Raw genomic sequence first — 27,171 nt, 5'->3', positions numbered from 1 at the left:
TTAAGTATACAGATGAAGTGCTAATTAAAATTATAATCATGTTAATTATAATCATGTTTATTGTAAACCTCATTATGATTATTAAGGCCACAACCATTAGATAATTGTAAACCTCATTATGATTATTAAGGCCACAACCATTAGATAATTTTGTAAAGCAAAATGTGATATTAAAAGAAACCAAACCATTATCTGTCCAACCAAAACTTGTAGGAACAGTCAAATGAAGAAAAAAAATTCCTTTTCCAAAAATAGCTTTGCAATGAAGTGTATGACTGCTAACAAAGACTAATCAGATCAGATCCTTACTTGATTATATTCAGGTTTGAACAAAGGAATATGTTTCTTATTGTACTTTGGTTTGTTGTGGTTAGTCCAACCCCACGCGCCAGGTATATACTACTCAAATCACATTAAAATTTCAACAAAAAGAAAAAATTGAAATCAAACCAATACAAGAAGGGGGAAAATAGATAAAAATGAAGTAGAATCGTATCTATTTTGTTTCAAGAGAAAATCACTAAAAGTTTAAAAAGTTCCTACTAATTTTTGCATCAGATTTGTTTTTAGAGGAGCAGCCTCATATACGTAAACTATCGAAAGTCAATTAGAAACTCAAAATAACTATTCCTTTAACTTAAGACTTTGACTTCCTCAGTAGGGAACTCTATATATAAATGAATGTTTGAAAAGATAAAAAACATACAACTAACTGAAGAAAGATTTGCAAAAATCAATGTTTATACCTCTAAATTTAACTCTACCAGTTAATTTTAAGGATATGAATAGTAAGCATATCACTTTGTTAAAAGTGACATGGGCAAAACACCAAAAGGAGCATATAACAGGCGAACATTGGCTACTCTGCAACAAAAGGGGCATATCAACATACTAAACTCTTAATGGAAACTATTAAAAAGATTAGTAGACACAAATAGTGTTTCACATTTATAAGATTATCAACTGCAATTTTTCATCAAGGTTAATCTAACCAAGTGATAAACATAAAGTGTGTGGGAATGCAATTTTGTATATTGGTTGTGGTTGTTGAAATCTCATAGAATATGGATTCCTCTTTCTTTGCTAGTGATTCCAAATAAAATTCAGAGTTAACATCATGGTTACAGTCATAATGTCAAGAAGAACACAACATAAAAAAATCGGAGCCAACAAAGAGTATTAGCAATGTTACTCATAAAGGCTATTCAACCATGCAACTCAATGGCACAGGAGACATGATATGGTACAAATAGACTCAAATATAAGAAGAATATTATACCTTTCTGCTTGATATTTATCAAAGTCAGCCACCATTAGCATTTGTTTAAATAGATAAGGACTTTGTTCCAAGGCAAATAATGTTTCTGGTAAAAGAAAGTTCACAGCAACTTCATTTACAAAATTCAATCTAGGTAATCATAACTTAGTTTAATTCAATCCAACTGTGAGTTTATACTTAAAACATCAAATACTTAGCTTGAAATACTAAAACTTGTAGTAGAAACTAAACTAATAGCATTAGTCTCATTAGTTCACATAACATCATCACAATAGTTCAGCAATCTGAGACACTTTCATAATAGTACTATAATATTACAACTTGTTCCTACTTTCAGTAATATGTAATCACTGATGAAGAAATAAGCTAAAAAGAATAAACAAAACTCTTGTTCCAACTTTCAGTATAAGATAACAAAACAGAGCTGGTATGATGCTCCACCATTCTGTGATGGTGATGAGGGTGATTCGTCCGAGCCACTTGCTCCAACATTTTTTCTCGGGTCACCTCTTTGATGAATTCTAAGATTCAAACTCCCGTGAATTAGAATCATCCCTGTCAGATTCAAATAATACCATTAAAAATTGGCATGTAATTTTCCAGACATAAAAATTGGCATGTAATTTTCTGATCTAATTGTTGTTTAATGCAATTCTAATTGGGTTAAGCTTGTATCCCGTTCTCATGTTGTATTGATAGACAAATCCATCTTATCCCATTTTCATTATATGTTCATCTGATCTCATTTTCATTATCTGTCCTTAATGACACTATATAATCAAGACCAATAATAACCAATAATTGAAGCTCAAATCCTATATGACATTATAAAAAGACTAAGGTATAAAAATAAGAAACTTGCCTATTGAATGATTGCAGAAGCCAATAATTAAAATCCTTGATGACTATCTATAACTTCAAAGAGTTAAGATTTATCTATATTATTCTTTAATGTTGTTGATCAAGAGAAAGGATAAAAAAAAACTTGCTACAAATCAAAACTTTTTCCATTTTTATTAGGCAACATTCTATAATGTTAATTTCATGAATATCCAATACTCTCAAGTGCACAACTATTCTTGACCCAAATACAGTTCCATAAAAGAAATACAGTTTCAATAATCAATCATATTGTTTAAAGAGTGTTGGAGTATTATTATATATAAAGATCACCTTGACCTAATTAAAAATAAATTTTCAAGAAGAAAAGTAATAAAAAAAATACATTAGAAAAGACAGAGTTAAGTCACCATGATAAGCTTGTACGTCGGACCATACTTCTTTGCATTCTCAACTTCACATACAATGCTAGGCTACTTCAACTCATACATTATTTGCCATGTTCTCCTTAAGTTCAGCCTTCACACCAAACAGAACCAAATTATAAAATTAGGTAAGTAATTTCAACCAAAAATTCAATTTTTTAGAAGATGTTGATACGCATAGTCTTACATTACAAAATTACACCCACTTATACTAAATTGTTCAAACTTGAAAGTTGTCACAGAGAATCCCACATGTAAGGAACTGAACAGAAATTGTTTTATTAATCCAAAGGTTAATTCTGAAATCAAAAAATGAAAATAGAGACATGGTAAACAACCTGTTGCAAATTGCAATTCATCCACCTGTTGGACCTTCATGATTCATCCACCTCTTGCACAATATTTTAATTGAAGGACTAATCTGAAAAATTATCAAATTACACACTCAACAAAAGATCAATCTAAAAAATTACCAAATCCTTCAGGACCTGACATTTGAAAGCATGTTGAGAAGGTAATATTGTTTCAAACATAATAATCTAAAATAGTGTCGCCTATGAATATTTTGTTTGAGAAGGTAATAACTGTACTAAAAACTCAACAATGGATAATGAAAAATCAAAACAAAACTCAAATGCTCATAATCCAAAATCAAAATTGAGAAAAATAAAAACTAAATAATCTAAAATGTAAAATCACAAATAAAAAATCAGAGAAAAATTAAGGAGTGTATGCAGTACCTTGATTGGATGTCGTTATTTCCGAACTACAACAACAACAAACCCAAAGGGAAAGAGAGAGTGAGAGATTGAAGGTGATGATTTGAAAATGGATTTAGTATTCAAAAACGAAAATCATAGAAAGTCATACAAAATAACATGCAGAGTTGTTGTTCAAGAGACTCCATCGCGCTGGTTTTGTTTCCAACAGTTCTGAAACGGAAATAGCCTGTACAAAAAATGAAAGAACACAACATTAAAACTAAATGTGAAGATGGAAGAAGAAAAAACCATTGATTGAAATTATGATCACAAAATTGTAACAATAACTAAAATTACGAATAAAAAACCCAGCGATTCGAATATAAAAAATATTGATAAGAGATTGAACGGGAGAGAGTGAAACCTGGAATTGTAGAGTTGTGTGATTCTGAAAGTAGAAAAGGGAGAGAGAGAGATTCAAAATAGAGAGAAGGAAGATAAAGAAAGTAAGGAGGCAAATTTGAGAGATTCAAAATTCAAATTGAAAAGGGGAGAGGCATTCAATGTGTTACAGAAATTTGAAGAAGGGTGTCATAGAAGAGGAAGTGTGTTTTGAGCATACAGTGAGAAAGAGACTTCTTTTTGCCCTTTTGAGCGTGTGACAGGGAAAGTCTTCCCTTTTTATTTATTGCATTTATTATTTCTGATCAAAAGGTTGAAAAAGGTTGGGTTAGAGTGTTGGGCCTTACTTCAATTTAGTTTTTTTTTTTTTTTTTTTTTTTTTTTTTTTTTTTTTTTTTATGAAAAAAGGTCCGAAAATCATCTTTCTTGGAGGGAAATTTAGCAATTCAAAATTATTTGGTTAAAAGTGATTTTTATGATTTATAAATTGAGAAAAATTGATGAAAGTGATGTTTTCTGATCACAATTACTATAAAAGATGATAAAATGTACTTTGAAAATTTGATGATTTGGCATTGGATGCTTGAGAGTGTGACACATAGGATTGGAGGCCTAAAAATTGTTCCTCCTTTGTATATTATTAAGATTAAGATTAAGATAAGATTAAGATTCATTGTGCAGAAAACTTCTACATGAATTCTTCATATGCTACTCACTACATGAAAGTAATTCATGTACCTTGCTTGTGGTCCGGCTGTTTTTATTTTACGAATTTTGTTTCAGATTTTGTCGTTGTATGGCTGGCTTAAACTTCACTGGTGAAATAAGTTTTTTTTTTCTTAGGAAATAGAATAAAGGAAATGAGTTGAATTTTTTTATTCTTTCCATTGTTTCATTAACTAATTGTTTCAATCTGATGATTTTCGCATGATGCTGTTTTATGGTAATATATATTGATTCATGTTTTTTGTCCCTACACACAAGTTGATCCCGGATTACCTCAAATCCCAAACACTTTCTTGAGTCACAAAATCATTCTGCAACTGCTTGAATTGATGTCAATAATGTGTTTCACATCTGCCAGGAGGTGATATAGGAGAACCTCCTTTAAATCCAAATAAAAACTTTGGTCACAAAGTTTAAGGACTTCAAATTGGTGCATGTAACACATTGTAAAATTCGGTTTACTGCATTAGCTTGGCATTACTCTTCTATCTCTAGAGATACAAGGATGATAGTGCAAACAGGTGTACTGATTTGTTTGATGTTGCTTGATATATTCAATTTTTTCATTTTTCTATTTCTTTCCACATCTGTTTTTTAACCTTTAAAACTTGTCTTTACCTCAATTGGAGGTAATTTGATTTCATGGTATTTCAGTTTACTTGTAATGATATTATATAGAGTTTGAAATTTGTATCCTGATATTTTTTCACTGATTCATCTTTCAGACATTAAGGCAGAGTGTCCTCTTTTAGATATGTGAAGGTGTTGCACAGCTTACTGCACACAGAGGGAGCTCTTATCAGGCACTCCCTCTTAAGTTACGTCAAGGAGTACAAGATGTCCTTTTAGCTGGCGTCAAGCACTAAGTTGGATGCTTAACGGATTCTTTAGCGCCTTATTAATTTTCTTCTGCACAAAAGTGATAGAGCTCCAAGCCTTTATCATGGCGGAATAACCTCTGGAAAAGATATAGTCAGAAAAACCATTTACACTTGTGTAGTTTGGGTTGTAAACTTGCAACTGACATAGGTATCAGTTACTTCACCTTGATCCAACATTTTTTCATCTAGGGTTCCATTTTAGTACATTTTTCTCTTAATATATGGAGCATGCCTCAAAAGTGTTTCGAAAATGCTTACAAAGTCTTCTTTGAAGCTCTTGCTCATCGCCTTCCTATTGGACAGTGACATTCTTTGTGGAGATCTCAACCCTCATATCATACTTCGCATACAAAGCAATTCAAATGGGGTTCTTTCTCTTGTATCACAAAATGGTACAGTTGATAAGTTATAAGGGAATACCAAGGATCTTGAATACTGTGATTTGGTGCAGCAAAAATCATTGCAGCCAATGACTGGAGGTTCAACAACCCGCTTAGCTGCCAACGAAAACCAATTGTTGGACAAAAATGTATAATTTTATATATGAAATGGTTTAATTGTCTTTGCACATAGTCATGGAATTGCTTGATAGTATGGTGCATGAAACCAACATTTGGCTTTGATGTTAGGACTTAGGAGGAAAAATAAAACTGTATATCCTTTTTTTTAAGGGCTGTATATCCTATTTCATATATATCTTTTATGTCACAGTTAGAACTTAGAAGCTGTTATTGTATATATTGAGGCAAGAGTTATTTATAGGATGGGAAAGAGTTGTTTTCTTTTGTAAAGAATAGAGCAGTGTTGTTTTGGGTTTTTTCTTCTCCCAATTACAGTATCTATTTTTTTTTAGACACATATTAGTTACTTTTAGTAGTATCACTTCCCAAGATTTTTTAAAAGGAAATTATGTCTGGTATCAAAAGGAGAAATCAAATACAATGTCTCATAGTTTTTGTGGAGTATTGTATGAAATAAAAATGTGAGTTAAAGAAGTATACCATGATATGCAGTGTCTGAAATTTGATATTAGAAAATAAATTAGGAGCCCATATGATCCTAACCCCACCATTTATGATGTACTGTCATATAAAGCTGAGGTGTTAGAAGCATGTGTCTGATACTACTCACTACTTGTATTTGTTATTCGTCGTTGTTTCTATTTTAAGAATTTTTATTCTTCAGATTTTCCTATTCGCAAAATCATTTTCCAAATCTTTGAATATTGATATTTGATCATGTGGTAAGAAGAGTAGATCAGTTGGAGGATAGTCGGACTACTATATAGGCAAAGTTAGAACTAGAAACACTACAAGACAAAACTATTTAGGAAGATCTATAGATAAACGAGTTAAATCGAAATATGGTTTATGACAGAACATCATGACGTAATTTGATCCACGTAGCCAACATCACTTAGTGGGATAATGTTTGGTTGTTATTGTTGTTGAATATTGATAGATAGCCATAGTACGTTTTGATGTTCCCTGCGTAATCAATATAGTTTATTTGGAGAACCATGTTATCATTCAGGTTAAAAAAGATTAGGTCACAAAGTTGGACTGAAAATTGGTATATTTAACATGTTTTAAAATTGGGTTCAGTGTTAACCAGTCACATTTGTTGATATGTTATATTTGTTGGATAAGAAGCATATACCTTGACACCATTGCTTATATTTTGTTGCACAGAAACTACAAAATGCGGACAAATGACAATAACCTTGTTGAGATTATAGGTACGAAAGATGCAGTCCATAAAATTCTTATATTATTTTTGTATTTGTATTCAAATTCAATTGATAGATTTGTCTATGGTAACATGGCTTTATGTGTGCATTGTAGACACCACAACGGGAGAAACAAAAATACAAAAAATGAGAGCAAAACAAGTTTGGGAAATAGATAAAAAATTCAAGGTTAAGGTGACGATTGATAACGACAGAGTAGCAGGACCAAATGAATCGTTGTTGGTGACTAGATTTCTTGGCGAGGTTGCTAGGAGGAAAGATTATCTTCCCATAGACGTCAACGAATGGTGTCTAATGCCAAGGTCAATAAAAGATAGATTCAATGATATTTTTGAAGGTCAAGTTCAGTTTAGATTATGACGCTGTCGAGTATTGGGTTTTGAAGAACTTAGCGCTAAGTTGGAAGCGCTGGAAGTACCATTTGCGAGAAAAATACCTTAAATCAAACAAGACAAAGGAGGCGATACTTGAAAAAACTCCTGATGATGTGGATAAGGTTCAGTGGCCAAAATTTGTTGATCACTACTTAAGTGATAGAATGAAGGTGTCACATTATAGATTATTTTTTAAATTTGTTCTATGTATTCTAGAAAGGTTAACATGCAATGATTCTTTTGTTTCCTTTGAGAAATATAGGAAGTAAGTGAAAAGAATACTGCAAAACGTTAAAAGCTTAAAATCCACTACTAGAAGATGGTTTGGAGAAACAAAGGAGCTTGCCTATTTATATTTTCTTTAAAACTTTGTTTAATTAGCTTGATGGTTTGAATTTCTTTTCATTTATAGGATAAAATTTTAAATCACTTTCAACAATTTATGCTCATCCATACGGTGCAATTGGAAAAGTATTGGGACCTGTCACCTGAGCATGGGGCAGTGTTCGGGGTTTGGGAGTTGGGATTTCCCCTTCTAGGAAGTTCAGACATGACATTGATTTAAAGGTACCTAGTTTCAACCAAGATGTTTCTATTTATGACCTAATCTTCAGTTTTCTATGTGATTTTGTTTGCTTCAAGTACTTCTCTCAGTTTTTTATTTCATATATAAATTTGATAATATGCTTAACCATCATTCTTGGATGTTACAATCTTTGATTTTATTCACTATATATGATTGAATGTATTTATGACTTCTTGCAGGATGGTTTTAAATGTACTAAAAGTCATGTTCCTACGTACACCTGAAAATTCAAATAGAACAATGGTGTTTAAGGATTTAAAGAATGTTTGGAATGATCATTGATTGGAGAGATTTGGTTTTAATGCTAAAAATACTTTGCTTGTGGATGATTCTTTCTTATAAAGCATTGCTTAATCCCGTAAGTACTCATTTTGTTGTTATGGATGTGTCATAATATGTTGGATATTTTTAGGGAGGAGATGTTTCTTTGTATTTACTTATGTCCTAGGCTAACTTAGTTTCTGAATGTTTGTAATCATTTTAGCCATACGTACACTGCAGTCTTCCCTCGTGCATATAATAGGTATGCTACTTATCCTTGCATGTTATTTCAAAAATTTGTTAACCCGGTATATCACAGATTGTAACTACTTCTTAATGTTATTCAATTCAAAACAGGTGTTGATGGCGAGTTAAGGATTTTTTTGGATGGATTGGCGAAAGATGTGGATGTGCAAGGATATGTTCGAACTCACCAATGCGGCCAAGCATATATCAATGAGGAAAATGAACATTGGAAGTGCTATAAGAATGCTATTGATGAGGCATAATAGATTCTCCTTATACAAGTATGGTTGATGTTTAGGGTAAGAAAAACAAGGCATCATATATATATCAAGATTTTTTTAATCAACTCTAGATTTACTGATTTTTTTTTTTTGTATTACTTGTGTGTTGTGTTTAAGGACTGTAGTTTTACTTTTTGCTCCTTTCTTCAATAATATTTACATTCACAAAATTCATCCATTACATATAAGTTACATCATTCCAAGACCATTGACAAAACACCCTATTCAAACCCTACTACATTCACAAACTTTTTGAAACATTATGTTGAGTAGGGAGTTGAGCTAAGAAAAGAAGTTTGTTAAATTATTACAACGTTGTAGTAAGAGACTAAAAGTGAAAGTTAGGTCAAGCATTTTCTCGCGTGGATGGTTTCTATATCATTTTGACCAACTTATCTTTGTGTGTTACCAATTTAAAAGTACTTACAAAGTTAATTACAAATTGTCCTCAAACGATTAATGGTGGTAATAAGGGTTGTGCTCACTCTTTGAAACTTATTACCAACTAGACCAATCAAATCTACATAGTGGTATCTATTTGTTTCAAATGTGTTATGAAATGCATTTATCACATTAATACTAACAAAACGGATTTGATTAAAATTTTACAATTTAAAGAATCAATTTGTTTGTTTAATATGTTTCCTTTCCCCAAAAAAATAATTCATTTCCTCATTGTGTAACACCTACTCGTTGACGTTGTTTTATTCTCTCTTTATTAGTCAATTATCAATTATATATATTTCATCTACTTGTATGCGTGAAAAGTCTTCAAAGTCAATGATATATTTCATCTACTCGTATGGATGAAAAGTCTTCAAAGTTCTAGCAAGTTGAAAAATAAACAATAAACGCTAGTATTTTTATTTTTTTTGATAGAATAAACGCTAGTAAATAAATAACAAAGAAACCGTCACATTCATTTCTAAATTCTAATTAACAAATTTAGATCAATAACAAGTGCATTCACAAAAACTGATTAGATATATACAAATTACATTTACAACAATTAGTAGTCAACTTTCATGTCAAACATTCCCTCAAAAAAAAAAAACTTTCATGTCAAACATATTTAATTATGTTTTTCAATTCTCTTTTATGGTTCAACAATTTTTTTTAATCTTTTTCTTCCTCCTTAACACCAACAACCTAATAACAATTAAAAAGAAAAAAAAAACAATAAAAGGTTTCAGAAATAAAACTCCATGATTTAACTTTCATCAAGAAGGTTGATTAATAATATATCTATTGCACCTTAACACCAAGAAAATCAGCAGCTGATTTAGCCAAAATGGTAGCAAACTCATTGAAACTAATAACACCATCACCATTGCTATCAGCTTCAGCCATCATATTAGCAAGCTCATGGTAGGTTAGAGGATGGCCCATCTTTGCCATGGATCCGGCAAGCTCAGCCGCGGTGATGTAACCGTTACCATCGCGATCAAACGAGCGAAAAACCTCCAAAAGCTGTTCTTGATTGATGAGAACATCCTCATTCATGTCGGGCATAATAGCATTAACAAGCTCGTCGAATTCGATGTATCCGTTGTGATTGTTGTCCATGTTGTTGAGTAGGGCATAAAGTTCATCGCCGGTTGGTTTGATGCCGAGGGACCGGAGGAGTGCCGCGAGCTCGAGGTGGGTTAGGCTGCCGTCGGAATCCATGTCAAAACGCTTGAATATGTCGTTTAATTGTTTGATTTGATCATCGGTTTGGAGCATTGACATGGTGATAGGTTGGTGAAGGCCTAGGCCTTGAGGAGGAGAGAAAAATGATTGATAGATCTAATTTTTTTTTGTTTTGTTTATGTTAATGTTTTGGTTTTGATGTTTTTGAATGGTGGTTTGTTTTGCTTGGTGATGATGGAGATAATGTAGGGTTTGAATTGGGTGTATTGTTATGTGCTAGGTGTGACAATGATATATTTTGATTGGTAATTTGGAATGGTTCAAAGGGTTTGAGAGAAAACGCGTCTTGGTTGGTTTAATCATAAATGCATAGTAATAAAACCGAATTTTGGTGATAAATGAATATTATTATGATAACGCAAGTCAAGGATGAATCATGGTCATGGATTGGATGAGTAATTTGTTTTTCACCAATTTTGTTGGGAACATCTTTGCGTGGAAAGAGCTATGTTTAGGTAAAATTTTGGACTAGGGGTAAATTATGTCCATTTGCTAAAATTAATATGGTTGTTCCGCCGTAAGTTTAGTTTAGGTCATACTAATGAGAATTGGGTTTGAAAATTATTGGTCAATATATGTTGACCCACACACTACACAGATAAATTATCTTTAAAAAAAATATAATATAAATTCTATTTTTTTTAAATGACATCAATAAAATAATATTTTTATAGTCAAATTTACTTGAGGGTATAATTGGAAGGAGAAAAAATCAGCCTAAAATGACATATTTTCTTTATATATAGTATAAGTAATATATGTTTCATATATATATATATATATATATATATATATATATATATATATATATGGCGTATTTTGAATTATATAATCCAAATGCGGGAAAACACGCTCCAAATTATATAATTTGAAACCTATTATTTTTTAAAACCATGCGTGAATTGCCAGAGGTCATGGTTTGAAAGGGTGAAATGTATATTTTGAATTTTATAATCTGAAAAACGTCAAATACAGTTTGAATTATAAAATCCAAACTGGGTAAAATGGGCAAAATGGAGCGCACGCGAGAAGTATGGAGGGTGAGAAAAGAAATTTTCATTTTATATTGCTTTTAAACGGGCTACCCAAATGTTTTGGGTCAGTCATACTTTACTAGACTTGACTAAAAAATCAGGTAAATACTTTATAAACCCCTCACATTGCTCAAAAGCCTTCTGGATTTATCGGATTGTATCTTCCGATCGTACAAAATCTATTAGGAGCTACGACCCAATCACTAATTTTAGAGATTGAGCAATCTGAAGAGCCTATAGAACAATCACAAAAAATCATGTTTAAATACAAGCTTTAAACAACTACCTAAGTCTGGTCGTATGTGAGTTTATCAGATTAGTCCATCATTTTTAAGGCTTAAATATACTTTCGTCTTTAAATATTTCAAATTTTTTTTTTTAATCTATCTTCTCACTTTTCAATCCTAAATAATACTTTCAAATATTTTTTTTTTTTGTTGACAAAATATACTTTTAAATAGTCTTTAGAAACTTAGAATATGTAGATTAATATTTACTTTTTTTCTATATGATGAACGGATATCAATTTTTCAAATGAAAAATGTTAGAAACATTATCCCCAACACTTACTCTTTAATTATGTGAAGAGTAAAGTGTTAGAGAATATTGAAAAGAAAATGTTTCTAACAATTAAAGTAACAAATAACAATTAGTATTGCATCGGTAGTAAAATTAATGCGAAAATCATTCTCTTAAGTTATTTATACTTATAGCATGTTAATCATATTTTTTTTTTGACAAAAGCATGTTAATCATATCTGACCATTTCTTTTATATAAATAATATTTGATTGTTAGACAAACTAGCTATTTGTGTATTTCATACTTTGTTCTTGAGCTTCTGATAACACTGTTTAATGTAATTATGTTGTTTTTTTTTTTGTCTTATTTCCTTTTTTCCCATTTTTCCTTTTTCTTATTTATTTGTTTTTAATATTTATTTAAGCCTATTTGTAGCTTATAGAAAAAATTGTAAAGAAAAAAACAAAATAATCATTTCATGTCTTACAATTAATGCCGTGCTGAACACACAAATAATAATTTAATTTGTTTGGTATAAACCTGTATTTTCTAACGAGTATAAACGGCAAATTAAGTGCTAAAGACAGGTCATTACTACATTAAGAGCTTATTTGACAAGCTATAACAATGCAAAATATTTTGAAACAGAGATTTGTAATATCTAATCTATAACATATTTCCTTAAAAAGAAAAATCTATATAAGCATTTCATAAAAGTCACAATTATTTACGCATCGAGGTATATATAGTGAGTCCTAAAATATTAATAGCCCAAAAGAATCATTCAACAATATCAGTAAGGACTACCAAGGTCAAGAAATGCTTCAAGACTTAAAAGAACATCAACGAAATTTTCACATTGGTATTAGTAAGATTTGATCCCAGACATTTGTGAAGTATGAGTTGCATCCTTTGCAACTAGAATGATCTTTTTCGGTATATATGTGGCAATTTTAAGCATAGCTTAAGGAACCAACCAAATCATTTTTTTTTTCCTAAGGTATTCTCCAACTAAAAGCTAGAGATTAATCCTCTGAGGTACGAAAATTCATTAAACGGTTGAGTTTTTTCAACAACAACTCTTCTATACACATCAACTAAAGATCGAATTAATTACCATATGCTAAGAGATTCAGTTATCTATCAACCGTCACACTATGTTGGTCCCAAATCAATTATTTGATATCTTACAAAACTATCATCAAAATGATCATTGACAACTTTAGGAAAACTCCATGGCTCTTTCCTACCCCAAAAGCTTCCAAATCCAAACTCTCCTTTCTCACAAAGTTCCTCCATCACTTTCTCAACTTCAACCATACAACATCCACAATTGTGCACATCATCATCTTTTAGTGCATTATCTTCTTGAATTCTCAAAATCACATCTTTATAAGATCCCATTTCTCTTTGCACCCCTCTATAATTCCCCTTCCTTTGGCAAAATATTTTCTTACCATATTCTCTTGTTTTCTTCACCATCTTTCGAAGCAAAAGTACAAGAATTTGCAGCACCAAGCATTGGCAGCAGCATGATATGACAACACAATCAGCAGCAAGCATGTTCCAATCTTCTTCCATGGTTGTGAAAGAGAAGGAGAAGGTGGGGGTGTTGAAAGTAATTATTAAAAGAAGGCATGCCTTGTTTAAAGAATAGGTTCCTTTAATTTCCCTTCTTTTTTGTTCTTAGCAAGGTAGAAGCAAGAACAATAATATGATGAGGGAAAGCTAAGATATCATTGCCTTCATTAAATAATTTGGTTGTGGCCTAAACGCAAACTATAGCTTCTAATAAGGGTTACGACATATATATTACAGAATATTTAAAGTGAAGATTTCAAGCATAGTAAGGTATAACGTGTCAATAAATGGTTGGTTAGATGAGATAATAACTTGTGAGGTTGGACTTTACTTGTTTGGTGGAAGATTTATTTCTCTTTCGCCAACACTTTAGAAGTTGCTTTCTTAAGACTTTATCTTGCACAAAATAATCAAACCTCCTTAATTAACTTGATGTATTGTTCAAAGAGCAAAAGTCATAAACATGTATTCAAAACACCACTTGATTGAATATTTCTTTGACAAATTTCTTGAATTTATCCACGAGAATTTCAACCTGGTTGAAACAAAAGTGTTTGTATAGTCTCCAATCGCTTAAAAGAAAAATTCAATGACATGAGCAGCAATAATAAGTTGTAGAGTGTTTAGAGTCACATCTTTCTTGTATAGTACTCTTTTAATTTAACAATGCAACTATGAAGGTCACACATTGTAGTACATCCGATTACATTATTCTTTTTAATTTGTACATGATAATAACAAGGGACAAACTAGAACGAGCAAATATGCATACAAGGTTCGATATATAGTGAAAAATCAAGAAGTCCAAAAGATTGTACTTAAACATTATGCTTATTCAATTCAACAGTTTAATGAAAATAACAACGACGATTTAAAATGTCGAAACATCCAACGATGGGTAACTCAACGCATCCAATGACTAAATGACAAACAAGTACCATAAGACAAGGCCAGAAAGGCGAACTTTATTTTACTTAAAAACACAAAAACCATAAAAGACAACCACCTTAAGTAAAAGGAACACAATCAGAAGTCTTTATGAACTTCTGGAAGGAAAAACACAAGCACCTCTACCAAGTTCCTGGTAACACGTCTCTTCGCGGCAGTATCCCTTAACATTCAGCAAACAGTTCTGCTCGAATGAATTGCTCGCAACTTCCACATGCACGGCTATCAGAAATTCATTAGGTTGGAAGCATGTCAACACTTTCTCAACCAGTTGATTCAGATTCATTAGCATCAAATTATACTCACATGTTTCAAAGCTTGCGTAACTGAAACCGTCTTCTGGAGTAACATGAATTGTAGAAACAGCAGCTCCTTCTATAGAATTCATTGAATATCCACACGGTTCAAAATCAAAATCACTTATCCAAGAGTCCGGAAGAATATTTCTGATACCGGAATTTGCTGTCATCAGGGCTGCTGAACTAGACTGTTCTTTGTAGAAAACCGATGCTTTCTCTCTGTCTAAACCTGTCATGCACATCTCCAGAGTGTAAACTGAGTCGAATAAGCTCACAGACTCCGCAGCAGCTGAGTAAACATGCCATTTTTGTGTGCTGACTGAACTCCCCAAAACATAAGCCACGCTTCCTGTTCCAAGCTTTGCAAAGTAGCTATCAAGGACTGCTACTTCCTCGGAGAAGCTGCGATGAGGAAAGTACTGTGCATTTGGAAAAGTGAAACTTCCACGAGTGTATCTTACAGATCGAACAGTGAGTCCAAGCGCCTCGGATGACTTCAATATTGGTGGGATCGAAAGCAGCAATTTGGTAGTACCACAGGTTTTGATTATGATCTTGTATGGATAAACAAAAAGGCTGGACTCAGAGAGAACATAAGAATCAACCTTTTCATTTGACAGTGAGGAAACAATGGTGCATTCTGCAGGTGCTAGAATCTCATCTAACTGGGATTTTGTTAGAGATCTAAGATCCTTTCCTTCAGGGTCCAAAAATACACCCGGTTCGAAAAATGATATCTCTAGCCTCTTTTCAAAGCCTTCAAAACCAATTGCAGAAACTGTCATGGCCATATCGTTTCAGAAAAAGAATATGCACACCACCAAAACCCGAAAGGAGTGAACAACGACAGCACAATTGCAAAAATAGAGACTGGAAAGACGTCGTTTGAAGAAGAGTACTGAATGATTAAAATTCTAACGAAATTAAACGCAACTAAGAAAACACGTTTCGAGCAAAAGTAGATCAGGATGGCTTCCTAGCACACTGCACAAAATTACAAAATACATGTATTAGCACAAGTCATTAATCAAATAGGATTGGTGTCAGACATATCCAGAACGGAATCATTTAATCATCGGAGTTAGAACTTACGTTGGAGTAAGCAGCTGATCTGAACTTCTTGATTCCACCGTTTGGACGAACGTATTCAATAGTGTAGCCGAGGGGAGTTTCGTAGAATAATGATTTACTACTACTGGACTTCTTGCCTCCTTTGGTTTCCATTAGATAATTCAAACCTGCTCGACAACAGAGGATACACAACTTAACAGAGCCACAAACGGTTGATACAGCGAAAATCAAAACCTTTTCCACCACCTTGATTATAAATTCAAATAAATGATATATAGAAGCACGATGAAAAACTTGAAATGGTTGATTAGTTTATCCAATGATTACTTGTTAAACAAGGGTGATATGATCTTAGTGTTCCAAATATGAAAATTAAGTTGTATATTAATTTAAATCCAATAATTTATAACCAATTTCATACCATATTTTCATGATTAATAAAAAAAAAAACGATAAAAAAGGAGAGTCAAAAGATAAACAATGTAGTAAGTACTAAGTATTAACACTTCAAACTAAAAGCATGTCCGTGTGTTGGATATGTGTTGGTGTCAGACACCAACATAGTGACATTTGTGATCACATATAATCAAATTATTATCGATGTCTACATACATTTACGTACGAGTACTTTCATTTTCTCAACGTATTACTAATTTATGTGTCAATGTTATATCAGGTGTCCATAAGTGATTGAATAAACCAATGTATTAGTCTCTGAATTTTTATGGACGTTCTCAAATAAGTTCATGAGATTATGAATTTTTAAAATTGTTTCTGACTCGTGTCTATATTTTAACAACTTACTACGAATTACATATGGATACATTAAATCGAAAACACATACATAGCGAAAAACATTCAACTTAATGATGAAGAAAGGGCACACGAACCTGCATTGGTAAAATTCGATGAAGAAAAAGTAAATAATTATTGAAGATTTTGTTGTTCAGCAAAACCACGAATAGCAAGGTTTCTGAAAATAGGATCAAGAATTACGAACACGAGAAGAAAAATAAAACAAGAAATAATTACAAGAGAAAAGAAAATGCTTACTACAAATAAGAAGTAGAAATAAAAATTATCAAAAAGAGAAGATTGAGTTGAGTTGCTTAGATTCGAATTGAAACGAGGTCTATTTATAGGTCTTCTCCAAAGATGCCTTGTAAAGTTTTAAAAAAATAAATTAAGTAAACATTTTGACACAAATTAATTGAAGTTTTTTTTTTTTTGACTAAAAAATTAATCAAGGTTAGCTTTTGACTTTTGACTGAAATTAAAGCTAGTGACGAAGGAAAACTTTATATTCCATCCCAGTTGAGTCATTTGCTCATTTCAAACATATTAAAAAAATATATAAGTGAAAAGAGAAAAAATGATTTTAAGTATTCTTATGAAGTATTAGTGCAGTCACTACTATCATAGATGGAAAGTGAAATGTGTTTATGGTAGGGACAATTCATAATACTATAAGGTTTAAGGTTCAAACCCCGGCTACCACAAAAACAAAAGATGGAAAGTGAAATATATTGAATTGAGAGTGATGAAAGTAATATGGTGAGAACTACGTTACCCTCTCTTGTTTAGGGGGTAATTACCCTCATGATATCAACCAATCAAAATGTAATATGCATAGACAACATTAAATGTCAAATAAATGAATCAATTTTTTCTAAAAATAAAAAAGTTAATCTTAATCATAAGGTAACTTTTAATACTTTTAACTGATTTTTATAATAGGGTAACTGACTTTTTCTATTACGTTTATAATTTATAGTATAAAACTAATTTTTAAATAACCATATTTTACTGTATTTAGTAATTATTGTAATTTTATTTATTGGTTGTTTCATATTTTATAATAGGGTTTAAAATTATATGTTAATGTAATTGTGAATAAAAAATAGCGAAAAATATGTACAAATTTTAATTATGTTAAAATAGACCTGCAGTACTTTTTTTTTTAAGTGTGTTAGATTGTTTTTTTGCTAGATTATTAAAAAAAATATTGAGGAAGTAAAGTGTAGATTTTAACATAAAAAGAGAGATGAATGTAATTCAAGCTTCTCTTAAGGGAGGGGAATGAAATGTTTTCTAATATGTTTGGAATAAGGGGGAGGGGAGTGTATATTTTAACATAAGAGGGGAGGGGAGTGTAATTCAAGAATCTTTGAGGGGAGAAGAGTGTAATTTACTCTTTTATTTAATTATATTAAGGTGTTCAATCTTAATTAATTTACACTACAAGACTTATAACAAATAAAATTTTTACATCAAATTTCTTTCATCTAGATGTCCTTAAATTCATCACTTACATTCATAAAATTTCTTCCATTCCACAACCCCGAACGTGAGAACAAAAACATCTCCTTCATTCAAATTTCTTCTTTATTCTTCCCTATTGATCAATTCTTGTTTCTTTTTCGTTTTCTTCCCATTTTGATTGTTCAATTTTGTCATTCCAAACTGTTGTAGTTTCAAATTATAGTGAGAATTGTCGTTGTTTCTAGAAACGCGTCAGGTATTGTGACTTTTTTTTTTATTTAAGCAGCCAACCTAATAAAATCTGCTAACACGCATAGACCTGCCTCACTATCAGCCAAAGCCTTTAAGTCCAAACAAAAGAACAAAAGCTTCATGACATAACCATTTCAGCAGCAACCGAAAAAAATGCTAGCAAACTCCCAAAACATCACAGCGGCAACACCTGCTAGCAATCCTTAAAGTATAACGGATGACTTACTCAATTGTTATAATTAACTACCTCACAACCAAGAAAAATCAAATCAAAAAGAAAAATCAACTCACCATACCTGACGTGGTTCTGGAAATAACGGTAATTCTCACGATATTTGGAATCAAACGAACGACGACGATTCTCACGAAAATTGAAAAAATGCGGCAGTTTAGAACGACAAAATTGAACAATCAAAATGGGAAGAATAAATTTTATGAATGTAACCGATAAATTTAAGGACATTCAGATGAAAGAAATTTGATGTGAAATTTTAATTGTTCTAAGCCAGTCTTGTAGTGTAAATTAATTAAGATTGAACAACTAAATATAATTAAGGCAGGATTACATTAGGGGTCCTTTATCTTATTTTTTTTGTAACAATTTGGTCATTTATCTTTATTTTTTCCCATTTAGGTCTTTTATCTCTCTTAAAAGCACATATACATCTTTTTTCTCATTTTTTTTAAAAAATACATAATTTTATTTTTAAAAATATATTTTTATTAAAAATGAAAAAAAAAATCTAGAAATATTCATCTTCTTCCTTTGAATCTTCATCATCTTCTTTAAATAAAAAAATTCTACTAAAATATATCTTCAAATATCGTGAATTAATGTTATATTCACCTCAAATCTTCTTTTAAACACAAAAATCAAAACCTTAATTTCACAAATGTTGCAAGGCGGATGGTGGAGGTTTAGTCACTGACGGAAGGGTTAGACTTTACAAAGGTTAAGATTGTTCTGGAAACAACAAAATTGATGTGCAAAGCTGCTCTCAATTTTGGGGTTATTTTTATGCCGGGTTTGAATATTGAGTTAGAAAATAATAATAATATACGATGTGACAATTTATATAACTAATTTTTTTTTGATGAAACTAAATCTCTTTTCTATAGGGTTTTGATTTTTGTGTTTAAAAGAAGATTTGAGGTGAACATAACATTAATTCATGATATTTGGAGATATATTTGTGTAGAATTTTTTCTGATTCAATGAAGATGATGAAGATTCAAAGAAAGAAGTTGGAGATAATGAACATCTTCATCATATTTCTGGATTTTTTTTTCATTTTTAATAAAAATATATTTTAAAAATAAAATTATGTATTTTTTTAATAAAAAAAATGAGAAAAAGGATGCATGTGTGCTTTTATGAGAGATAAAATACCTAAACGGAAAAAAATAAAGATAAAAGACCAAAGTGTTACAAATAAATAAGATAAAGGACCTATAATGTAATCTTGTCTATAATTAAATAAAAATTAAAAGTATTAAAAGTTACCTAAAATTGATTTTTTTTATAGAAAAAATTTACTCATTTATTTGACATTTAATGTTGTCAATGTATATTACATTTTGATTGGTTGATATCATAAAGGGGTAAATACCCTCTAAACAAGAGAGGCTAATCTAGAAAAAACCTAATTAAATTTATAATTGGAAAAAGTAATTAATTATTTTGTTACAATATTTGTATTAGGGTCAAGATGTACACTAACCACTCTTCTTTACGGTTTTCTATTTTGTTTAACTTATGTTTTTTTAGGGGAGTTTAATTGTATGTTTATTTATCGTATTTGGTCATAAATTTAAACTATTTGAAATATACTACAATCAAATGTAAACTTTACTTATATTGTTCATATAATATTAGTGGATTTTTAATTAAAAATTAATATAATATTATATAAAAGATGAAATTGTAATTAGAATAGTTTAAGGCTTATTTATATCTTTAGTTCCTGCAAATAAGGATCATTTGAAGTTTGATCCCTAAACTTACTAATCTTTTCAAACACCTGCTACAATTACTAATTACTTAAAATTTGGTCCCTCAACCGAGTTAATTACAGCCACGTCACTAATTAGCTGACTTGGCAATGCTGACTAGTTAAATGAGACGGTGAGTCAGCAAAAGATGGTGTGAACTGACAAAAATGCCCCTAGGGCTTCAGCCAAATATGAAATGACCAAAATGCCCCCGAACTCATCTTCTCAATTAGAACTTCCTATTCTATGGCTCGTCTTCTCTCTTTCTCTCATTCATTTTGGTTAGGGTTTCAATTTCAAATCTTTTGGAAACAAGTGTAACAACATCAATAACGTTTTACCTCACCGTGAAAAAAACACAACAATACATATGTCAAGTACAATCAGTCTCTACAACCAAAACACATCAACATAATCACTCTACAACCAATTTATTTCAATCACTCAAATCCAACAATGTAATTAGTTAGTTACTAGCGAAACAAACCGAAAGCGAGCGTACCCTAATAGTAAGTGAAGGGATTTTAAGAGAAGTTTTTCAATTTTTGAATCTCTTAGTGGAACAAATTCCATTGAAACGGATCTTGATTAAATCATTAATCACAAATCAATCACAACACATACTTAAACACGTTAAGGATTATGTGTTTACCTCTTGAAGCGCAGAACTTTGTAGCAGAAACGTTTCTGATCACGAGCAAAGCAACGTAGTGATGCCTCTACTTGGTCCACACGAACAGAACTTCTCCGATGACTGGTGCTAGCCAATTCCAACGGAGATTCAGAGAGACTATGGTTTAGAGAGCGACAACTAGGTTTATCAATTTGTGAATTAGGTTAAGCGTTTCAACAACAAATTTGTTTCAGCACAAGGGTTCTATTTATAGAACCACTTGTGTGCTCAGAAAGCCAAACAAACTTCAATGAAAACTGATTGTGCGTTAAATTTCTTGCATTTGAAAACTTCTTGTTTGCATCCATCCAAGCTAAAAACATAGTAGTGTTACTATTTGCCTTGGTGATAACATGTTTCAATACTTTCATGCTCTTCATATAAAATAGATTTATCGTCTTGTAGACGATAGTGTAGCCTCTCAACGGAAGGTTCTCTGAAGGGTATATAAAAATAATATTATCCAAGAAACTTCACACATAGATAAATATCAACAGTTATAGTAAATTTTTACAATAATGCTAAATATAGCGAATATCCATATCACGAAAGCATCGCGGCTGATGTGGCACACTCACACACTTGCGATTTCTATGCATGTTTTTCTCTCCCATTGGTATTTATTTTTAATTATATTTAACCATTGGAATCTTCTGTTATTTATCCTTTTTTTCATTCAAAAAAAAATCTCTCTTTTTTCTTCCACAACCTTCATCCCTTGCATGGCATTTATCGTTGCCGACAAAAAATGGCCTCCCACCTCTTCTCCAACATTCAACATGGTGTGTGTTTTATTTAACACAAGAGTAGATCACAAGGTTGACAATCAAGTGCACGTTCCTAACTAATCGTGCTAGAATACTTGGATTAAGTCGAGAAGAAATTCAAATGGTATCAGGGAGCGATGGTGGACTACATTTCCACAAATTATAGAAATGTTTTGTTACACGATCATGTCCTTTTCTCACTTATTTAAAAAGATATGTGATGGACCGTGATTGGTTGCAGGATTCTACATTAATATGAACATTGCATGGACCGTCATAATATTCCTAGAGGCTTAGAAGTCCTTCAGAAGGGCTCTTTAGTCCTCAAGAATGGCCCTAAAGCCTCCAGAAGGGCTCCAGAGGTCCTGGCGTACTCGCCTAGAAGCACCGCCCTCTTATTCTTCTAGAATCCTCTAGAAACCGCCTAGAAATACACAAATACCCCTGTTGCTTGGGAACCAAGCAACCAAAGCCCAAGCCCATAGCAGGCTATAAATACCACTCTTGAGGTCATTCTCAGGGCATCCAATAATCATTCTAAACCCTAGCATACAGTTCTTAACCCTAGAATCCCTTACCGTACTTTTTGCAAGTACATTGCACTTTAACAACAATGTCCTATTATATGGAACAACATACATGTTATCTTCAAAACATTCACAATTTTTAATAGATACTCAATTATCACTCCTTATGTATATTGGATATTCATCTTGATCAATTATAGTATGATCACCATATTTCTTTGGAAAATATTTGATGCATTTATCACTCTGCATGTGTAACACCCCAAATTTCGTAACATTATATCATAGTAGAATAGAGATTGAATATTATAGTAGTTATATTTGACGGTGATTGATAGTTTTCTAAAGTGGCTACTATAGATATTTTTTTGGATTGTTGATATTAGGTATATTTATTTTATTAGAAATAATAATAATGTCAAGAGAAAAGAAATACACCTAATGTATATATATTGGAAACGGAAGTTGAAATAATAAAAATAGCATGATAATTAGTAATTATAATTGATATATTCAAACCACTAACCCATTAGGTCAAAAGCCCAATTGCATAGGCATCATGAGATGTATATATGTATCCAACTCATGACCTAGTAGCAAGAAAAACCTACGAACTAGGGTGAACAAAGAGAGCACCGCTGTACTGCACTATAGAAAAGCCATCGTGCGATAAGAGCAGGAAGAAGTCAGCTACTTCTTTAGAAAAGGATTACTAAATACTACGATCGATGAAGGCGAGACACATGAAATAAGCTGCATAAGTTCATTTGGGGAATCTTCAACCAAGGTATGGGGTGAGAGAGAAGAGTTCGAGATCATGAGTGTAAATTAATTGGGATGAACGGGAAAGCCGTATTTCCCAAAGTTCATTCGGGGCTCACCGCGACGGTTGTAGCCCTTTGAGAGAATAATTAATTAATGTGCAAATTTAGATGTGGGAGGTTAAAAGAAGAATTAGAAACATTATTAAGGTGTTGCTTGATTTAAATTATGTGAATATGTGGTATTTGAAGTCATGGATAAATTTGTGGGTGCTTATGCTTGATTTGCTGCAACTATTTAGATTGATGACTTATTTAATGATTGATATAGATGTGATGTTATGTATTTGAATGTAATTATTGGTATGCCACATGTATATGATAACTATTGGAATATAATTATGTGTGATTTAAAGATGTGATATTCAATGATGTGCTTCTAAATGGTCATGTGTGAATGATATGTATTTTGCTAAATGTCTTTTTGATATTCTTAAATGTTGATTGATTATCATTTGATACTGTAATATTATGATGTTGATATGCTATGAATTAATATGTGCTGTTTAATGTTGTTGATCATTTAAAAGTTTGAAGTTGCATGAGTCGGTCTAAGTTGCAAGAATTTAAGAAGTTATCCATGATTATGAGTTGTATAAGATGATCACGTTGTTGTCTAAGTTGTAGGAAGATTGAGTCCATTGCATACTCATTAAAGTTGGGGGCTTTAGGCCCGGCAGCCTTTGTGCTCATTAAAGTTGGGGGCTTTAGGCCCGGCAGCCTTTGTGCTCATTAAAGTTGGGGGCTTTAGGCCCGGCAGCCTTTGTGCTCAAACTACGTTGGGGGCTTTAAGCCCGGCAGCTTTATGCTCACTTGTTGAAGAGCCTAATTACGCTCATATATGTTGTTGAATGGTACCACATGCATTTGCATATCAAGAAGTTTCACGATGATTTAAGTTGTTAAGTTGTTAAGAGTGCATTGTCAAGTTGAGTCGTGTTGTCGAGTCAAGTTGTTAAGTTGTGATGTTTTAACGAATTACCTTGTGATGTCTGTTAATGTAATTGTGTGAGACGATGAAGGTGATTATTTGTTGATGTTCTTATGAAGATGGTTATTGGAGACTACATGTGTTGTGACTAGTTGGAATTGAATTGTGACATTGTGTTTGTGAAGTTTTTTTTTTGTTCTTAAGTTGTAATGATATTTCCTACTAATATAGATTGAGATGATATAATATATTCTTCAAGGTTCTGAATATTATGTTTGTGATGTGAAACGACTTTGACTTAATTGCTTACGTGTTCTTCTCATTTTTTTTTATACTATTACATGTTCTCGGAACTCACCCCATCGTTGTTTGTGTTTGCTGGTTTGGCCCTGCGGTTGCGAAACCGTAGTTATATAGGTTATGAGTCTTGGAGTCAAGCACATGACTTTCGTGAGGACTTGTCTTGTGTCGTCGGTTATTTTGGGGAAAAGCACCGCTCTGATACGTAACGGGATGGGATTATGTCTTTACTTTCTGTTCCTTACATATTACTTTATGAATCTTTCAAGAATTGATGTTGAACTAAGTTTTATGAGATTTTATATTGAGGCCCTTGTGCCAAAGATTATTTAAGTTGTCAAACTATTCCGCTGCGAAGTTTTAAAGATTATGTTGTTATATTTTGAAGGATAAATTATTATTCCATTTACGATTTTCAAGAAATGTGACATTCCGTTTTAAGATGAAAAACTCTGATTTTATTAAGAAATTTTATGTTGGGAAAACGGGGTGTTACAGCATGCAAGGAGATTTTTGATTTTGTGTACCACATGGACAATAAATCATGACTAAAGTAAAGAAATCATGACTAAAGTAAAGATATTGAACAACTTAAGATTTATATCTTTATCTGAAATCTCAATTGAAATTATCATGTCAATGTCATAAATCCACAATGTTATGGTTGATGATCTATTTGTATAATGAACAAATTTCCTCTTAAAACATCCTAGAGCGCCCATATACATTTAATTTCGAATTTAAAATTCTTTCTCACTGTATTTCATTTAAGCTCGCACATTCACTTCCACATTGTCACTTAGGGGCCTTTTATGGAAACATTTCTTACATATGTCATTCACTCTAATTACTCATAATTGGATGATTGACCAAATTAATATCGATCTTAACTATCATTAAATCGACTTTCCCTACCATAATACCATTCAAAATTTAAATGGAAACGTTAACTTGTGCCTTTAAGGCACCAGTTAATGAGTCAAAAATAGAATTTTTTTGTTTCTTTCTTTGACAAGAGTAGAAATTTTTTGTTGTAATTAATGCATTTGTATTTAATTTTTTACTTTTAATTAATTGAATGCACAAAATTTAAGAAATAATTAATTTCTACTTTTGAATTTCTTAACATGTGCCCTATGGACACAAGTTAACACGACCCAAATTTAAAATCATTCAAGTGAATTTCCCACTTGAGTGCCACAAATTTAAGACCATAAAGGATGCACTTAATGGATTTCTATCATCATATGCTCAACATTGTAACCACTAATATTTGGATGAAATTAATATTGATCATAACTACCATTAACTCATCTTTCCCTCCCATTCAGGATTCAAAATCGTTCAAATGAATTTCGCTTTTGATGACCAGAAATTTAAAGGGAATAAATTATACATTTAATAGAAACATTTCTTTTATATGCTAAACATTCTAACAGTTCATAATTGGATGATTGATGAAATTATTATTGATCTTAACTGCCATTAACTCATATATCCCTTTCATTTAGAACTCAAAATTGTTTGCATTATTTTCTCTCTTCATTACCATGAATTTAAGGTCATAAAGGATAAAATTAATGGAAAATATTTCATTCATATGCTAAACATTTTAATTGCTTGTATTTGGATGATTGATCAAATTAATATTGATCTTAACTGCCATTAACTCGTCTTTCCATCCCTTTCATAATTCAAAATCAGGCGCTTAAATAACATAAAAACACATAAATTTTGTAATTGGAAGTCGCATAAATAACATTAATATTGCTTGCTCCAAACGATTGAAGCTTTATAAAGGGAATCATCATTCAAATAAAGAGAAAAAATCTCTCTCATACCCAAGATTTCTCATTCTACATCAGAATCAGATCCCAAAAAGATCGAAAGCAAAAAAAAAAATCAAGATTGCATGAAAAAGATCAAAATCTTCTTCAAACTTGAGATTCTTTCTCAAACTTTAGATAACAATCACAAATACAGTCAATCTTCCACTATATCTTTGGTACATCTTTCAGTGTAATTGAAAAGTACATATTCACAGTGTGATCTGATCGAACTTTGAGAGAAAGGTCATTGTCAGATCAAATTGATCACAAACAATTGTGTAACTGGTTAGAAGAAGCTTCACTAATCCTTTTTATGGTCTAAATGTAGATTATGTGGAGGCTAAAATTCGAAGAGGCTTTCCAAACTTGTAAGGTAAGATAGATCATAAAATAAGATAAAGTTTACAGTATCTAAGAGGGTATCTCATGCAAAATTATCGGATAATCTCACAAGTTGTGAGACTGGACTAGCCCATGCATATAGGATAACTTCATTGTGTCATCTTCTCTATCTTTTATCTTCTTTATTTTATAGTTAAAAAAAAAAACCACAATCATCCAATCTTATCACGTACCAATTCATTTTGATACATGCTTTAGATCATTAGATCTAAACATCTCTCAAGTTTCAGAAGTAACCAAAATCTCGAAAGATCACAATTCAAACATGTGACTCTTATTTTTACTTCATACATATCATTTTGGTGTGTTTTGTTTTCACTAACATGCATACAAGATAATTTCTATAAAGGTCATGTGGCTTAAAAGTGCATAAAATGTAAAATGTGTGACTATGAAGTTCGTTTATCATGTACTATTATAAAGAATTAAAATATCTTTTATATGAATGGTTCTCTAATAAATTCTTTCATGGTATCTTTAACCATACAATATCATGTCTCATCTTTAACAAAAGTAT

The 27,171-nt window shown here is 31.6% G+C and overlaps 2 protein-coding genes, 2 long non-coding RNA genes and 1 pseudogene across 5 annotated transcripts; 1 reads left to right on the top strand and 4 right to left on the bottom strand.

Annotated features, from left to right (window-relative positions):
• Positions 1–1,498: 1,498 nt before the first annotated feature.
• LOC146900340 (uncharacterized) lies at positions 1,499–3,859 on the bottom strand. Of its 2 annotated transcripts, XR_015024255.1 has the most exons (7): positions 3,670–3,859; positions 3,415–3,492; positions 3,285–3,310; positions 2,883–2,965; positions 2,732–2,806; positions 2,530–2,638; positions 1,499–1,834 (listed from the first exon to the last, which is right to left on the bottom strand). It is a non-coding gene; the product is annotated as an uncharacterized LOC146900340 (long non-coding RNA). The 2 variants fall into 2 exon arrangements; XR_015024254.1 differs by lacking the exon at positions 2,732–2,806 and having other exon boundaries at positions 3,670–3,810.
• A 456-nt stretch (positions 3,860–4,315) lies between these two features.
• Positions 4,316–6,084, top strand: LOC146900339 (uncharacterized). The gene is made up of 2 exons (XR_015024256.1): positions 4,316–4,894; positions 5,099–6,084. It is a non-coding gene; the product is annotated as an uncharacterized LOC146900339 (long non-coding RNA).
• Positions 6,085–9,696: 3,612 nt separating this feature from the next.
• LOC146900338 (putative calcium-binding protein CML16) lies at positions 9,697–10,663 on the bottom strand. Its single transcript, XM_085739496.1, has one exon. It carries the CDS (start codon positions 10,481–10,483, stop codon positions 9,998–10,000), a length of 486 nt encoding a protein of 161 aa, XP_085595622.1. The 5' UTR covers positions 10,484–10,663; the 3' UTR covers positions 9,697–9,997.
• Positions 10,664–12,782: 2,119 nt separating this feature from the next.
• LOC146900337 (uncharacterized) lies at positions 12,783–14,060 on the bottom strand. Its single transcript, XM_085737509.1, has one exon. The coding sequence runs from the start codon at positions 13,578–13,580 to the stop codon at positions 13,155–13,157; it is 426 nt and encodes a 141-aa protein (XP_085593635.1). The 5' UTR covers positions 13,581–14,060; the 3' UTR covers positions 12,783–13,154.
• A 320-nt stretch (positions 14,061–14,380) lies between these two features.
• On the bottom strand, positions 14,381–15,781 carry LOC146900336 (S-adenosylmethionine decarboxylase proenzyme pseudogene; annotated as a pseudogene).
• Positions 15,782–27,171: the final 11,390 nt, after the last annotated feature.

The sequence above is a fragment of the Medicago sativa genome, chromosome 8 (assembly GCF_051527215.1).
Source record: "Medicago sativa cultivar Bolivia chromosome 8, Bolivia_mono, whole genome shotgun sequence".
NCBI lineage: Eukaryota > Viridiplantae > Streptophyta > Magnoliopsida > Fabales > Fabaceae > Medicago > Medicago sativa.
This window is presented reverse-complemented; position numbering and strand designations above follow the sequence as displayed.

Coding starts and splice junctions, on each gene's coding strand:
- LOC146900338 (XM_085739496.1), bottom strand. CDS start 10,483: ATGTCAATGCTCCAAACCGATGATCAAATCAAACAATTAAACGACATA.
- LOC146900337 (XM_085737509.1), bottom strand. CDS start 13,580: ATGGAAGAAGATTGGAACATGCTTGCTGCTGATTGTGTTGTCATATCA.